At 39.1% G+C, this 16,094-nt stretch overlaps 1 protein-coding gene across 1 annotated transcript in view; it reads right to left on the reverse strand.

The window, feature by feature from the left end:
* Window positions 1-1,707: 1,707 nt before the first annotated feature.
* The window catches only part of LOC104317897 (dipeptidyl peptidase 4), a 41,449-nt gene continuing 27,062 nt past the window's right edge, over window positions 1,708-16,094 (reverse strand). Inside the window, exons 20-26 of the mRNA XM_069781245.1 lie at window positions 14,655-14,849; window positions 13,664-13,718; window positions 11,476-11,575; window positions 9,777-9,841; window positions 4,500-4,572; window positions 4,178-4,251; window positions 1,708-3,315 (exon numbers count right to left, since the gene is read on the reverse strand). Coding sequence (XP_069637346.1) covers window positions 3,217-3,315; window positions 4,178-4,251; window positions 4,500-4,572; window positions 9,777-9,841; window positions 11,476-11,575; window positions 13,664-13,718; window positions 14,655-14,849 — 661 coding nt within the window. The 3' untranslated portion in view covers window positions 1,708-3,216. The remainder of the gene's footprint in view (window positions 3,316-4,177; window positions 4,252-4,499; window positions 4,573-9,776; window positions 9,842-11,475; window positions 11,576-13,663; window positions 13,719-14,654; window positions 14,850-16,094) is intronic.

Genomic DNA, 16,094 nt, shown 5'->3' on the forward strand with positions numbered 1-16,094 from the left:
TTTTCAATTTTATTTTTACCCTGCAAAATCCAGATCAAGCATGCAGTATGGGTGTGGTATTTTAAATGTCTACCTGACACCTGAATGTGCTTCCCATGTTAATGAATTCTAGAGCCCAGTCCTGCTCTATTTCCAAGTGGAACCTCATTGAAACATGCAATGCTGTCAGTGTTGGCTTGCTGTGCGTAGTTGATGGCGGTGTACTTGGTCTGTCTCTAACTGTAAGCAAGCGTGCTGTTAGGGATGGCACATAACAGGCCTGCTCCAGAAAGAGAGTGGGAGTTAAATTCTGATTTACTGGTCAGGAGTTGGCTCCCCTTGCTCCTGAGAGAGATTATGTGGACCAGGCAGCAGTAGTTGGGTCTTTTTCCTGTTCAAGAGGTAAGGTCATACAATTTAAGCTACAATATTTAAAGTGTCAAATAGTTGAACAGCGGCTTAGTCGACTGCCTATTGGTGGGAGCTTCTACTATTCTCAGGACCCTAAATTTCTGCTACTGAAAAACTTTTAGGCCTTAAACCCTAGTGCTGCTGCCAAAACCCAATACTTAAAGTGCTGACTCCATCTTACTAAATCCCTTTAATCTTCTTCACCAATTTTTAAACCAAAGACGGGGAGCCTCCCAGCCTGGGAACGGTAACAGTTCTCACACCTCTGGATTCAGCTGCTTCTGTTAGGATTTAGCACAAAGTGTAGTGTACAACAAACTTAAGCATCCATTTCGCACGGGAAAAACTACAGAGGGAAAAAAGGTAATTGGTAGGTGCCTAACTAACTCCAGCATGTGGTACTACTTCAGGCACAACTGGTTCCTAGGGCTGGCTTTGTACATTAATGAAATGAGCTGGCCTGTTTTGGGTATTTACCTGTGCTCCTGCATTCAAGGAAGTTGTCAGTTCCCTGAGGCCACTCTGTTGTCCTATTGTCTGAATTATTTTTGGAGCTGAGGGAGATCTACCAGAGAGGAAATTAGACACAATTGATGTTTATTAGGAGACTTACTATAGAAATAAAACATTATTTTTTTGTTTTAAAAGTTGCATAATGCTTTATTAGCAGCATAGCTTAGAATGTGCTTTCCAGACAAATAAGATAATTAGCATTGTACTTTGTTATGCCTCACAGATTAGACAGTTAAAACAGGACTATGTCTTGAGAGTAGAGTTTCCCAGTGAGATGCTAGCAATCAAAGATACAAAGAACTGAATGTTTACTTAATGAAAGATGTATCCAGACCATATATTTTTTAGTTTTAGTTAGAAAGGTGGTTTTTTTTTTAATCCTTCTCTGATTACACTGAGGGAGTACTTTGCAGTTAATGAGAGGCTAGTTAATGTAGCTTTTGGAATACAGAAATAACTTTATATGATGGTGTCTGTAATAACATTTAACCCCCCCCCCCGAATTTTTTGCCCCTTGCATACACAAGCCATCCAGAAGTTCACAATGATCATCTTTTTTATAACTTATCTGCACTACTGTGATCTACCTTTATACTGATTTATGTTACTTTCCCTTGAGTCAAAAGAATCAGGAGACATGGATACTATAACCTTTTAGAGACAAGTGACAGCCTGTATCCTATAGAACTTTAACAGAACAGTTTAACACATTAGAACCACTCGTACATTGAGCCCAAGATTATAGCTGTAGTACCCCTCTCCAGTTTGTTCTGCCCCCCACCTCCACCCCCGGTATTTTGTGAGTCAAGGAGTTTTTAGTTTATTTGTGAACCCAAAACCTTATTTTCCATCTCAGGCCCCCTTCTCTTTCTCATTTAAGGACAAGCTGCACAAACTGTCTTGACATTCTCCCCATGCTTTATCTGTCTGTATGAGTAGTTTTACATTCACACCTAATGTCACTAATAACCCACAATACATACATAATCACATGCTGGCATCTAATATCAAGAAGCTAACTGTTAGATAATCATGTCACACTCCATTACATGATACCCTTAAACAAAAGCAGAAACTTCATTGTAAGTTTCTCTCAAAATTAATGGCTTTTTGTAAAATTCTAGGAGTTAGTTTCTTGAGCAACATTTTAATGATACAGACTACACTTTTCATAACTTAATGTCTTTATTATTTTAAAGGAGCACAGTTTGTAGCACAAGTGGGTTGCATCTTTTTTCTACCTATGTGACATTAAGAAAACTAATCTTATCTTCAGATCGAGAAGCCTACCTGGAGTGCTGAAGATAAAGCAGAAATTTATTGGTAGGCTGCAAGGAAGAGCAGGTTTGCTAAATAGCATGTTCATATGAGAGTTACAGTCCAGCCCTTGCTTTAAGTGACTCCTAGTTTGCATTGTAATGTTCTGTGTTTGAGTGCAAGGAATATATCCTATTCATCAGTAAACAGGAAACTTCTAAAAAAATTTCTCTGTCCCTTAGAGGAGAAACAATGGTAGGCTGCTAGAGTTCCCAGATAAGATCTTACCCATGCAGCTTCCCACAGTAGCGACCTTTTTGATTATAAAGTAAGCAAAAATCACAGTACAATGATAGGAAACAAATTCAGTGCCATTGGTTTGAATAGGTATCATTCAAAAATCTGTGGTGAAAGCTGGTTACATGCTTTCTTTGGAAGACTTCTACAACTGTAATCCAAGAGATTGCAGAGAAAATACTAACTCAAGGAATCGCAGTAAACAGTGTTTCATTCTGCATAGAAAATATTAACATTGCAGTAATTACTGATATTGTTTCTAAATTAATAATTGACCAAGCATTAGGCAATTTCTGCAAAATCTGGTTGAAGTTTTATCAGTATTTTCACAGAAACGATCACAGGGTTCATTTTGGTTTTTTGTTGGAAACATTATTACTTTTATTCCTCAACTGACCTCCACATTGGTTCCTCTGTGACGTTTTCATCATTCATTACCCTAATATAGAAACTGGACTGTTTCTCTTTTAGACTGAAATATCAAAAGGTACTGATTCAAGCAAGTACCATGCTTTCTAGAAGTCTGCAACATACCTACACTCTGGTGATTTTAAGACCTTATTAAACACAATCAATAAAAATGCAATAGCAGCTTGGCAACAGAAATCATTATAAAGATTAGCATTTCATTGTGTACACAGGTATCCCAAGAGCTGATCCTTATCTCATCTTGATTCATAAAAGTTTATACTGGCTCAGTGTACATTAGCTAGAGTGTTTTCTGGAGAAGTATCATTGCTAACAACCAAAATGCTGGTGCTAGGGCAGCAAGAAACACTGCTTTATGAAATGGCTCATATGGGTATAAATATGCTTATGTGCTTGACCGGTGATGGCGTGGTCTTTGTCAGTATACCACTGTGGGAAAGAAAAATACAGAGAATGTTAGTTCTAGCTACATCTAAATCAAACATGACAGACACAAAACCACGTGCGGCCATTTAAAATTATCCCAGCATGAGGCTAATTCAGGGTGGAGGCAAAGACATAATGGTGGTAGCAAGCTGCTATGATACTTTTGTCCCTGCTTTGTGTGTGGAATATACCATCTATTCATGCTAAAAGTACAAGTACAATACACAGCCTGTCCACATGGAGGGTGGATGCAGCTCCTTAGTTTAGGGTGGTGCCTGATCTCTGCACCCTCTAAGCCCTGCAAGTTTGGCTGAGGACAACCATGCACTGGTGCACTTGGCTTCCTTCTGTACTTCATCCCTTTCAGCACTGCTCCCCAAGGGCTGGGAGAAGGCAGAAAAGGAAGAGCTTGCACCTTAGTTCAAGAGTTTCCATGTACAGCATAAGAAGGGGCAAATAACTACTTGTCTTACAAGTTCAATAGAGAAACACCAAATGTGATGGACAGGTTATCTTGGACTTAGCTGAAGTTATATCCTATCCGTAAGATATTATTCATTGGACTTTCAGTGTATACAAAGATTGGGATTGGCTTGGCTGTTTGTCTGAGAACACAAAAAAATTAACAAAATGAAAGATTAGGTAAACAGGGTCAAATACAAGAAGGAGTTGCTTTACATTTTTTCTTATACAGAAGACACATGGGTGTGTTAACGTTACAATTTCAGCTACTGAACATGAAATGCCAGTATGTGAACTTTCATTTAAGATGGCAATGGATTTATGCCTAACAACAGGGAGCTTTTGCTATTATTCTCATAATACAAACTCATTTGTATGATGATAAACCAAAACAGAACCATACCATTGCCTGAAAATCCACTTCAGCATCAACAAGAGCTTTGGAAATCTGTGCTGCTTGCTGAAAGTGAACATTATCTGAAAAGTGGAAGAAAAAAGAAAAAGGTAAACAAAAAATTGCTTCCATACCACTCTGGGGGAAAAGCAAAGCAATGAATACAGTCAACTCCTCAGCACTGCTGACTGAAACACAAATTAGTTGCAGAAAGCAGTATTATTTTATTGACGTAAATGTAACAGCCTTGCCCCTTCATGCTTTTGTTTTGTCAGTAGTAGAATTGCGAACCTGTCTGTAATACTAAAATGTCTAATTAACTGCAACTCACCATCTGCCGTTCCATGAATAAGGAGATATTCAACTTCCTTGAATTTTTCAGCTCTGGCCATTACTGTTGAACTCTGAAATTAAAGGAAAAAAAAAAAGAAAAAGAAAAAAGGTGCTATTTATTAGAAGATGATTTGCTACCAACTGACTTTGATTCCTGTTGACACAGTCTGGGGTCCTTCAGATAAAAACAACCCCTGCTCCCCCCTCACACGCCTAAGTAGCATGTTCACATACCCAACAGCACTGTGCTCGCACTCAAACCATTCTGCACCGGTCTGCAATTATTACCAAGGGTTATGTCTGCAAAGTAACAGGCAATTCCAGAGGGGAAGAGTTTTGCGAGTGGGATATGCATTTAATGCATTGCTAACATGTTGTTAGCCTGCAGCACACCACTTGCCATAGGTTTCCTGTGCAACTGCAGGCAAGTTAAAAAATGTTGCCATGGCAACAGTGCACTCTATGATAGCGAGGAGTAGATCTTGCAGAGACCACACGCGTTATCTTCTCCACCAAAATGTACACTAGTTTACCTGCAGGTAAGTCAACAGAGCTAATATTTCATCAGTCCCAACTAAAAATGGCTGACAAGAAGTTTAACACAATGCTCTTCTCCAAATATGATAGAGAAATGCCTGAAGGAAAGAAACACTAGACCAAATCTATAAACAGAAATCAAGCTACATTTGTGGAATTGAAACACAATATAGTGATTAAAAAAATAAAAAAAAATCAGCAACCAAGATTAATCAAGAAACTTAAAAATACAGTAACAACATATTCCCTAGAACATACTAGCCACCTGACTTGCTAGTGTGACTAGGTACTAAAGAATGAGGAAAGTAAGGATTGCAGGTAAGATCTTTAATTTGGGCAAGGAAAGGGAATAGGATAGTGCTCTGCCATGAGAGTGGGAAGAAGAAAAGGGACAAGAGACAAGCCCTTTCAGGCTTGATAAGGCAATGAGCATAATGAGGCAAATATACATTGAATTAAGTTTCCTTCTATGAGCAACATTATAGGGGTTCTCTGCTGAAAATAATGCGGAAGTTTTTTCTATATTGCAGCAACTTAAGAGCTACCATGACAAAGAAAAAAATAGTAAAAATTAGAAAAAAAATGTGGTGTTTTGTTTTGTTTTTTTTTCCTTCCCTACCTTGTACTAAGGCTGTATCCTTAGACAGGGATTTGCATATAGTACCCCCAAAAAGTCAAATACATTATATTACTAAGACACAGAATTGTTCTAATTTCCTTACGCGTTGTACACTCATGAATCTTTAAAGCAACCATAAATATTAAATTCCTTTTGTCATGGCAGAATAGCATACCACAACCCTCTTGTAAGTGAAATGAGTTCTTTGCAGTTATTCAACCAAATTTAAAAAACAAGTTCAGCAGAGAGAAAAAACCACCCTCCAATCCATGACACTGCAATTGCCATCTATTGATAGTGAAAGGTTGCAGAGCACCAGAAATCCCATCTAATATATGGAAATCCATACATGCTATCCATTGAAACAAGCTGGTATCACACAGTGAGAACAGATAGTTATGAGAGTGCCAAAATCTGGAGGGAGCACTTTGATTCAGTGAGGAGCACTGGTACAGCAGCTGACCAAAAGAACGATTCAGAAAGTAATAGCCCAGCGATATAAAAAAAACCAAACAAAAAACCCCCCCAAACCCCCAAAAAGCCCCGAAACCAACCCCACAAAAACCAACCAGTGTCCTTTGAGTGAATCATTTTCCACATGTGCAGAGGGAAACTTGATAGATTGCCTTTATAAGCTTTCTTCCAGCAAATCAGTGCTGGTTTAAGGGACAGCAAACCTTCTGCAAGTGGAACCCTGACTTGAGCTATGCTTCCGAGAACTCAACTTTCCAAAAGCACTTTTAGAAAAAGGATGTCACTATTTTCCGCCTCCAAGCATTAAACAAAATAAAGCTATTTGTAAAATACTTCTGAAAGAAGGAGCACACAAAGGAGATACTTTCTCAGGTTTTTTTATCACTTGCAACCTGTACCCATACTCAACATGAAGAGTCCCTTCCCTAAAACATGCTTTAAGGACACAGTACTTCTGGCAAAAAAGAAGGTTGCAAGATAGGGAGCAATCTCAAGTTAGGCGCAGTTACAGCACAAAGCAACAGCTACATCAGCTGAACAAACCTCACATGGACAGCAAATAAATACAACTGAATTCACCCCTTCTGTTTCATAGTCAACACTGCTGGGACAAAGGCTCTGAAAAGGTAACGTACAAGTACTGAGAATTGGGCCCTGCTGAGTGTAACTGGCTTTTCTAAAAATCACACGGCAGTCAACATTTTACCAGCACTCCACAAACAAGTTAAGGTTTGGCTGAAACTGAAGGTCTCTCTCCCTTTAGCATATTCTCAGATAATAGAACAAATGTCAAATCAGTACAAGATGGCATATTTACAAAATTGTACCCTGTTTTGCATAACCTAATGATGCAGCAGTTCTTAAGGACTGAACATTTCAAATCTGCTAGAAAAAGATTGCCAAATCTATGACTGTTTCAAACACTTGCCAAAAGCATATCAAATTCAGAGTGAACTGCAAAATAATCTTCTCACAAGTTGAACAGTCTCTTCGGTATGCTTTACATGGCTACTGTATCTGACCTCTAGCGCTCTGCCCTGATTTAGTCTCAAGTTTTTTTACATCAGGGACATTGCTTCCCCAGCAGACAGCTTCTCTGCCATTCAGCCTAGGATCCCTACACAATTATATTGGGAGTTCCACCCATGCTTGCTCCTTTCTTTTACAAAGCTCTAATTTTTCATAATTCACAACTACCTTAAAAGGCACTGATCAGACCCAATTAGCCTACTCAGAGGAGTGTGAGTCATCCCTCAGACCTGACAGAGCGTTTAACATCTTGGACTCTCTTCCTTCAATAACTGTGAAACCTCATGTCACAGTAATGCAAAGGTAAGGTGTACCCCTCTTACCGCAACTAGTTTCTTGAGACTATACATTCACAGTCATTAATAATACTCTGCGCATTAGGAAGGTACCTAGCAGCATGTATATCTTCTCTAAGCATGTATGTACACAGTCTCATCTCTTTTAAATTAGGGCACACAGTACAGAGTTTATGCAACCTTTCACTTTTCAAGCCAGCTTTAGAGCGGATGCAGTAGGATAGAGAATATACGATGCAGCACGCAAACCTGACAGTACAAAGTTAACAGTTAAAAAATGCTTTAACAGCTTCAGCTAGGAAAGCTTTCGGTACATGTTTTGCATCTACTTGCTAAAAAACATTCAGTTCAGAAAACAGCTCTCATCAGCAACAAGGGGCCAGGAGGCTGGCTATTGGGACTGGGACATTGAACAAAGGGGCTGTAAGCCAGAACGTGCTGGGCTGAAGTCAGCAAGGGACTTCAGCAACAACAAAATCCCACAACACTTCCACTGGTGCTACATGAAAGGCAACAAACTCACTTCTCAAGCTACCCCACCCCTCCAGGTTTATATGGAAAAGTAAATTCCAAGTAATGCATTATTTGGGGCTTTTAACAACAAATGAGGACTTAAGTTGCATTTTCCTATCTCTAGAAGCGCAGTGAAGTGTGACAATCTGATCTGTGCCATTACCCCTCCTCCATCTAGCCACCATTCTCCCCAATTAGTCCTCTGAGTAACACATTTGAAACCTTTAGCTCTTTGGTACTGGCAGTTTCAACGTGGCCACTGCCAGCAATGGATACTATGCCAAGAAAATCCGACTCCTGGCTTGAAAGGATTAAACAGTCCTCTGTTGCCATCTGTGCCGTGAAGCTGGTGAATGACTTTGTGCACCCAGAGCGTTAACGTTCGTTCTGCACGACGACAGTAACTTCTATTTACACTGCTACCTCGCAGACCTCCTACTGTTCCCACTGCCTTAAAGAAACACATTTGAAAAAAAGGCAGGCAGGCGGCTGCAGGCTGCTGGTCAGTCCCCAGTGGGCCTGAGCACTCGCTGGTTAGAAGAGGCAGACACAGTACCAAGCCTTCCAGCAGTCACTGCCATTATCCTCAATTTTGACCAGAACCTCTGATATAGCAGCTGGCAAAACTAGATTATTGTACTGACATGTCAAAACAGATGTTTCAGTCCCATATATGTATGTATTTATATGTTTTACCATACTTTTAAATCCATGCAACACCCTCCCTCTTCCCCCCCCGATGTTTTTTTTTAACATATCAAGACACACAATCAGTGCTAAACTGTCTTCTAGCCTATTTACCAACTCAAAGACGGAGAATGCCCCATCTCCTTGCATCTAACGCCCATGTTTGGTTCCAGCATTGCCATGGCTGAACACCTCTGTGAAACATCCCAATAACCAGAGCACAAAGTACCCCTCAGATCCCTCACGATTCTCCAAAAGCTGCTCTATTTCCACCTAGATCTGAAATTTAACAAAACCTTACAGAAGGCTTGGGCTGCTCTGCCCTACGCCCAGCTACCTGTGACTTCAAAAAGCCCTTGAGGCAACAAAAAGCAGCTGGCACAAGGAAGAGCAAGTCAAACACTTCATCATGCCCTAATGAGGAAAATCTATCTACAGGTATTTTGCTCCCATTAGAACACCTGGAAATTCCCTCACTTCTGGGAAAACATTAGTCATTTTAGACCAAACCTTGGACACCCGGTGTCTCAGTTGGTCTGCAGTTTGTTTGATAGGATCACAGTATAGACAGACTTGCCTACCTGTCAAAGTTTCCTAATATTTAGGGGATTTTGCTTTCCCTGAAAAAATCTTGCAGATTCCTAAAGCAAGGAAGTTTACACAATACCCATTTTTTAAAAATTACATTTCAGAAAGAACTGGAGTACATTTGTTTTGGTGGAAATGTTGTTTAAGATAAAGCATAGTTTGCCCACGAGCATATTAAATTTTAAAAACAAATTTGTTTCTTGGTGATTAAAATAAAACAGTTTTTACAGCTTGTTTTACAGTCTGCAAAGTAGCCAAATGGAACTGAATGTAAAAAAATAAAACCCGAAACCAACACACCAAACAAACAACAGAAAACCCACACCATACAGCAAGAAGTAACTGCCTCATGCAAATCCAAATGCATGAGACTACAGCCTCTAAAAACACAATGCAACAGTTATAGCTGGAAAGAAGAAATAAACTTATTTTTTCCCATAGGGAAGGAAGTAGACTGTATAAAGAAAAATGGAGTGGCTTAGAAAAGAAACAACACACTTCAAAAAATGAAATAAAGTGATTTCTTTCTTACATTATAGTTCTTCAGATTATCACTTGCTATAGGAAGGCCCATGTATCGCTCCGTGTATATTGAATCTGTAATTAAAAAAAAAAAAAACCAGAATCTGCTACTTAATTTTCAGTCTGTCTGTCTATCCGAAATTTTACCCACTGATACAAACAATAAGAATGCATACTGGAAATTAAAAAAAAAAAAAATAAAAAAAAAAAATCAGGTTTTCCACAATGAGGCGTGTAGGTAACCATCATTATTCAGAATATTTAATCTTCTTGTTGCCATGGACACCTGAATGCTGAATATTAATAAAGTACTTTGTGTCAATGTTACCTTATTGTTATTCTTTCAGTAATCCTAAGAAAATTACAGAATATCTTGCAGTAAATGACTAGCATTTGAAAAAGTCTTAGATATTTTATCGAAATGTTTACTACTAAAAATCTATAAAATGAAAATGTAGCAGTAGCTTAGGATTCCGCTTGGCTCGATGTTATATATAGTAAAAATCAAGTATCTCTGATTTTCCACAGATTTTTCAGCATGATATCATATTAACATTTTTGCAGATTTGTTGCTTTATTTTAAGCCATACAAATCAACATTCTGTTACCATATTCTAATGTCCATTTGACTCCTCATCAGTACTGTTGCACTGGGGTTTTTTGATGGTGAATATGCATGCTTCCATAATCCTTTCCTTTATCTAACTAACTAAAAGTGGAATTTTAGAGATCTTGATCTTCATAAAAAAAAAAAATTTCCTGCCTTACTGTAATATTCATGTCCCAGACATCATGAAAACATTCCTACGTCCTCAACAGACTACTGCTAATACCTGGCAGTATGATTTGATCTGTTGAATTAGCCAGAGCACATAATATGCTATTATACAGCCTCTGTGCTAGTTGCAGAGTGATAAATTATACCTTAATTTAGCAGAGGTTTGCCAGGAAAAGCTTACCCTTGAATGTTTTTGGACAAATCAAAACCAGAAAAATGTCAAAATGTGGTCGCACTGTACCAGCACATATTATATTTTTAACTGTATATAATTTTTTTAATCTGGGAGGAGGGCCCCTGTAACTGTATTTGTAGCCCCATGCAACTACAACGTCACACAGTATAAGCTTGAAGCACGTACAGACTTGTCCACTTGTTCAGGTTTTCCTCACATCAAGCTATTCTTAAGATTAATTAATTTATAAAAACCAAATTTTATGCTCTAAAAGGCAAAAAAAAAAAAAGCGGCAATTCAAATCCTATTCTGTTACTTTGAGAGAGTAAATTACAATGCAAGTTCTATGTTAAGTCTCACAGTTCACTGTTATAAGAGAAGTGGCATTTTCGAGAAGCAAAGTCTAATAGTGATGGTTTTCTGACACAAGGTACTGGTCTCAGAACATGTGGCAGCTTTGGAAAGCAAACACAGACACATTACAGTAATACTACAAATATAACAAATAATCTAGCCTTCATTAAAGGTTAAAGAGATTACCTGGAATTGCGGATCTGACTTTTTAAAATGGAAAGTAAGATTTAGGGAATTGCTTTAATTCTGAAATGCAGTACCCATGAGTTCATAAAAACAGACCAAGTGGCATTTACATGGCATCTAGTAGATAATCAAAGTTCTGCGCTATGAATCAACACTTTGCAGCATGTGCACTGCAAGACATATGGGAATCCTTGTAACGAGGAAGCCATCACATACCGTAATATTGCCAACGTGACACGGGGGCAACCGCTATTCCACACTTGAACACGCCGCTTCCAGAGCCAAGCACCATGGAGGTCACATATCCCCCATAAGACTGAGAAGAAAACATTGCTGTTATTTTAGTCGGAAAGAAAAGGATGGGGCCCATCTGCTGAACGGTTCATCAGACGTTTATAGGCTCAGCGTTTTTCATATTAATGAACTCCATTCTGAATTTGGGTCAGATCTCACCCAGCCTGCTCAGTCGGGGAAACAGGCATCAAACAGCGCATGGCAGCTGTGGCGCTGATGAATGAGAACTTGCTGGGGAAAAAGGGCGCAAATGCTGCTGAACTGTGACTCAGCTAAGGATGACAGTGTTTGGTAGCACTGTAGGCAGCAGCGAAAGACAGGAAACAAGACACTGCTGAACCGCTGCGTCCCTCCCGGTGCTGGGGGAGTGGGTGGCAGCAGAGCTCGGGCCCACAACGCGCCAATGAGTAGTTGCACCAGGGCATCTGAAAATTTACAACTCCCTCGGAGCAGGCCTACGGCAGCTCACTTGCTAACTCTCCTCCCAAGCGTCGAGAGCAAGACTGTGACGGGAGCGAAGGATCTTCTGCTGAGCCTGTGGGAGGAACTGTGCAGCAACACGCTCCTTGCGGTGCACAGAAAATTCACTTGCAGTCTAGCCTGATACACAGATGAGTAAATATCTGACGCGCTTGAGCATCCAGGCAGCAAGATACCTAAACAATGTCACCGACCGCCCAAATGACTGCCCTCACTATAGTTTGAAGGGGTTATCTCGGAGAATGTGCCCACCCACATTCAAAAAGAAGAGCAATTTTTGGATCTCATTCCTGTCTTGAAACCAGATTACAGGGAAACGGAACTGCATCTTAGTTCAAAGTCCTTAAATGTTTGCTCCAACTTCAATACTTAGGCCCTCCCAATGAGATCAGCAAGTAATGCATGTACTTAGTAATTAAATCCATGTATAAATATGTTGCCTAACTTGGCCACAGTCAAGATATTACTGCTAAACCTACGGCAAACAAAATTAACGTACACAGTGGCAGGCTGACAATCTGAAAACTCAAGAGATATAGAAAATCTGTTTGCCCACAGATTCAGTATCCATGATGCATAACGCCAACCGAGCTCCAAAGATGACTGCTCTTCAGCTGTTCCTCCTGAGGCTCATGAGGAGTTAGATGGGAATGCATTAAGGCCTCCGTTTCTGCAGAAGGAATCTCCCTCCCACTAAAGTTAATACTACTACACTTGACTTTATACAACACAGAGATGTTTACCCCCACAAGAAAAGCTACTAAAGGCACCATCATCATCTTGCCATCAAGCAATTTATTCACTGGTGCCTGTCACTAGCAGTGACCAAATTTCAGCTAGCCATTTAATTCAAGATCCTGCATGCAATCCTGCATATACTTAAACATAGTATGCTTAAACACAGCATGCAAGAATACTCCCTGTGACACCAGAAAAAGCAGTGAAACAGCAGCCTGGGACAGAGAAATGTTCAGAGTTTGAATCAAATAGATATCACTAACAGTACATATGCACTTAGCCTGGCAGCTGAGGGGGTATGTATACGCTATTAAACACTCCCCTCTACAGGGTATGTATATGCTATTAAACACTCCCCTCTACTGTGACAGGTTTCAAAGACACATCAAGTCAGAGAAATCTGGTCTCTGTTTGGAAGTAGTGCTGAAATAAAATATAGTCAAGCACAAAAATATAGCAGATTTAAGTATTTTCAGGCTGCTAGTGAAAACATGACAACTGTGCCATGCAGCTGGTTCACATGTAATTTTACATCTTTTTTTTTAAAAATTAGAGTAATCCAACTAGTATAAAGAGACAGTAGTGAATATATACTTAGAATTTTTATTTTTTTAATATTGGTTCATCTAGTACACAGGAACTTGGCAGTATCCCTTTAAATTGTTTTTAATCCCTCTAACAGTCCTAATCTCTGTTTCAAAGGCTCCTGAATGCTTGCAAAGGGACAACGTATACAGGCACTTGTAAGATGTACTTCGTCAGTTCAGTTATTAGACTGTGCCATGACTCTAGAGGTGCCTCTACTAAGTACTCCAGCACCTCACACACAGCAGCACAACAAACAGTTGTTACAATTAAATAATAAGCCAGTCAAATTTATTTGAGTACTTACCCAACCCCAAATAGCTATTCTGTCCTTATCAACAAAGCCCATTTCAGAAAATGTTCTAAAAGCAAACAGAATAATTAAATGCTTAATGAATTGCAGGTATCTGCCATTATACAGATGTGCTTATTTTCCATCATGTCTGCCTCTTTCTATTGTATAAATAAGCATTTCCCACGTCATCACAGTGGCTGCACATGAAAACATACAATACTTCAGGCACGTGCATCTAAGCAATTCAGGAAAACATCTATGCGTGGGAAAAACCAAAACCTGGACAGTCTGTAAAAGCCTTCAAACCACACTCACTGACATTTGTATTGTATTAGGTTAGATTTCACAACCTGCCTCACCCTTTTTTTGTCCTTTTTCTTTTTTTTTTGTTTTAAAGAAAGAGCAGCAACACTCAAATTGCAGTAGTAAGGGGGCAGGCTGACACCTGTAAATCCAGTCAGAGTTTAAAAAAGAAAGATCCTGAAATGCTATTTCTTTAAACTCCTTAACATTTTAAAATCCCCAACAGCAAACTCTGGAAGATCACTTCTTTGTGATTCTGAGACATTCATACTGGCACTATTCGGTTTAGTGAGGTTCTACAAGCATAAACCAAGTGACGAACATGAACTATGATGTAAAGGCTGAATAGTTTACACAAATAACTCCATCACAACAGAAATGTGCAAAAAGCTTGGAGCGAACCTTCCAGCTCCAAGTTCCTTGGTAGTACGCTCTTGTACTAATGCGACACTTATCATCTCTATAAAACCAGAGATATAGTAAACTTGTATTACAGCATTAACGCTTCTCTCTTTTTAAGTGTAAAATGATGGTTGGCCTGTAAATGACACATGTCAGCATACAAAATTCATGTAGAATTCAGTTATGTTTTTGCCAGTAATTTCAAGATGACCATTCAAAACCTTCACCTTTTTCCCCCCCCTACACAATAAGCACAGAAAAGAAGGAGCAGGTTGTTGACCATTTCACTGTAGCTCACCTGGCTGCTGCTATCTGATCTTCCACTTCATATGTTCCCAGCCTTCGGTTTATTGCATGCAGAATTTCATCCCCTTGGTATCCACTTCCTCTGCCATCAAAGCTGGCCACAATGATCTGCTCCGTGCTTGCAAGGTAAGTAGCCCAGCTGATCTGAAAAGAATAATCTACTTTCTGACTACAGGGTCCTGCATACCTGGGTGAAAAGAGCCACAGATTTCAGGCATTTACTCTCCGCCTAGTCTCACATCAAGAATTTGAAATACAATTATTGCTGACAATTTTCAGCCACTGAAGAAGGGTAAACTTTTAAATTAAACTGAGCAAAGAAGAAAAGCATCACCAACTGACTCCAAACTGCTGCTTTGCCTCGACACTAAAAGCGATATGCTTTTTTAAAACATCAACTGTTAATCAAGAAAGCAGACTAGATTTTATTTGTTTTATTGCTTTCTGCCCTAACAAGAAACTTCCATTATCTTGACTTTAAGCAGCTTAACAGAAATCCAAACAAAATTCTGTTTTGTGCTGGCATATCTAGTCATGAGAGTTTCAAAGCAATGCTCTTTAACCATTTCCGTTCCATTTACCCATAATTTATTTGGTTAAAGTCTGAAATCAACATATAGCCTTCATTTGGGAAAACAAAAAAGATCTTTTCCTGCATTTTTAGTGTCTCATCAGTGTTCCCTACAGTCTAAACTATTTCTTATACAGGCTGAGAAAAAGGAAACAAAACTGAAATTATAACTTTTCATTTTAAAATATTCGAAAGCACTTGAGCACTACGAAATCACACTCCGTGAGTGCCTGGATGGTAAAATTCTGTTTGCAGTGCATTTCTCTAGACACCGTTCAACAGAGTAAGAAATGGAAGAGTGGCTCTTATGGCTCTATTACCCATTTTTCCCAGTTTTAAAAGCAAAGAAAAAACTATTAGGAAATTCTGATACCAAGATCACCATGAAGCAGAGGTGATCCTGACAAAGGCCCAGGTTAAGTCAATAAAAATAGAATCAAAACCAAAATAAGTCTTAAGAAGCAAAAAGCACTGACTGCTCATTAAAACGATCAATAGGTATATTAAAAAGTATTATAGTGCTACCAAAACATGTATATAAAGATGTATCTAACAATTAACAGCTAACTTCCTTGTGGATTCAGCTTTTCATAAAAAAAGGAAAAGATTAACATTTCTATTTTAATGAATAGCTAAATTTCACTAATTTCCAGTTAGAAGAAAACATACCAGCATGACCAGAAGTTCCTGAGGAAGAATGGACCAAACAGCACGTGCTCATGGTCTTGAAATTATGAAAAAACAGCAAATGCAATCCTGACCACAGGGTGCAGTTTGCCAGTACCAGTTGACAGTCAAGTATCACAGAGAAAATGCAATATCACACTCACTGCTTCAGCTTTAGGACACACAGCTTATTCA

The sequence above is a fragment of the Haliaeetus albicilla genome, chromosome 4, assembly GCF_947461875.1.
Source record: "Haliaeetus albicilla chromosome 4, bHalAlb1.1, whole genome shotgun sequence".
NCBI classification, from domain to species: Eukaryota; Metazoa; Chordata; class Aves; order Accipitriformes; family Accipitridae; genus Haliaeetus; species Haliaeetus albicilla.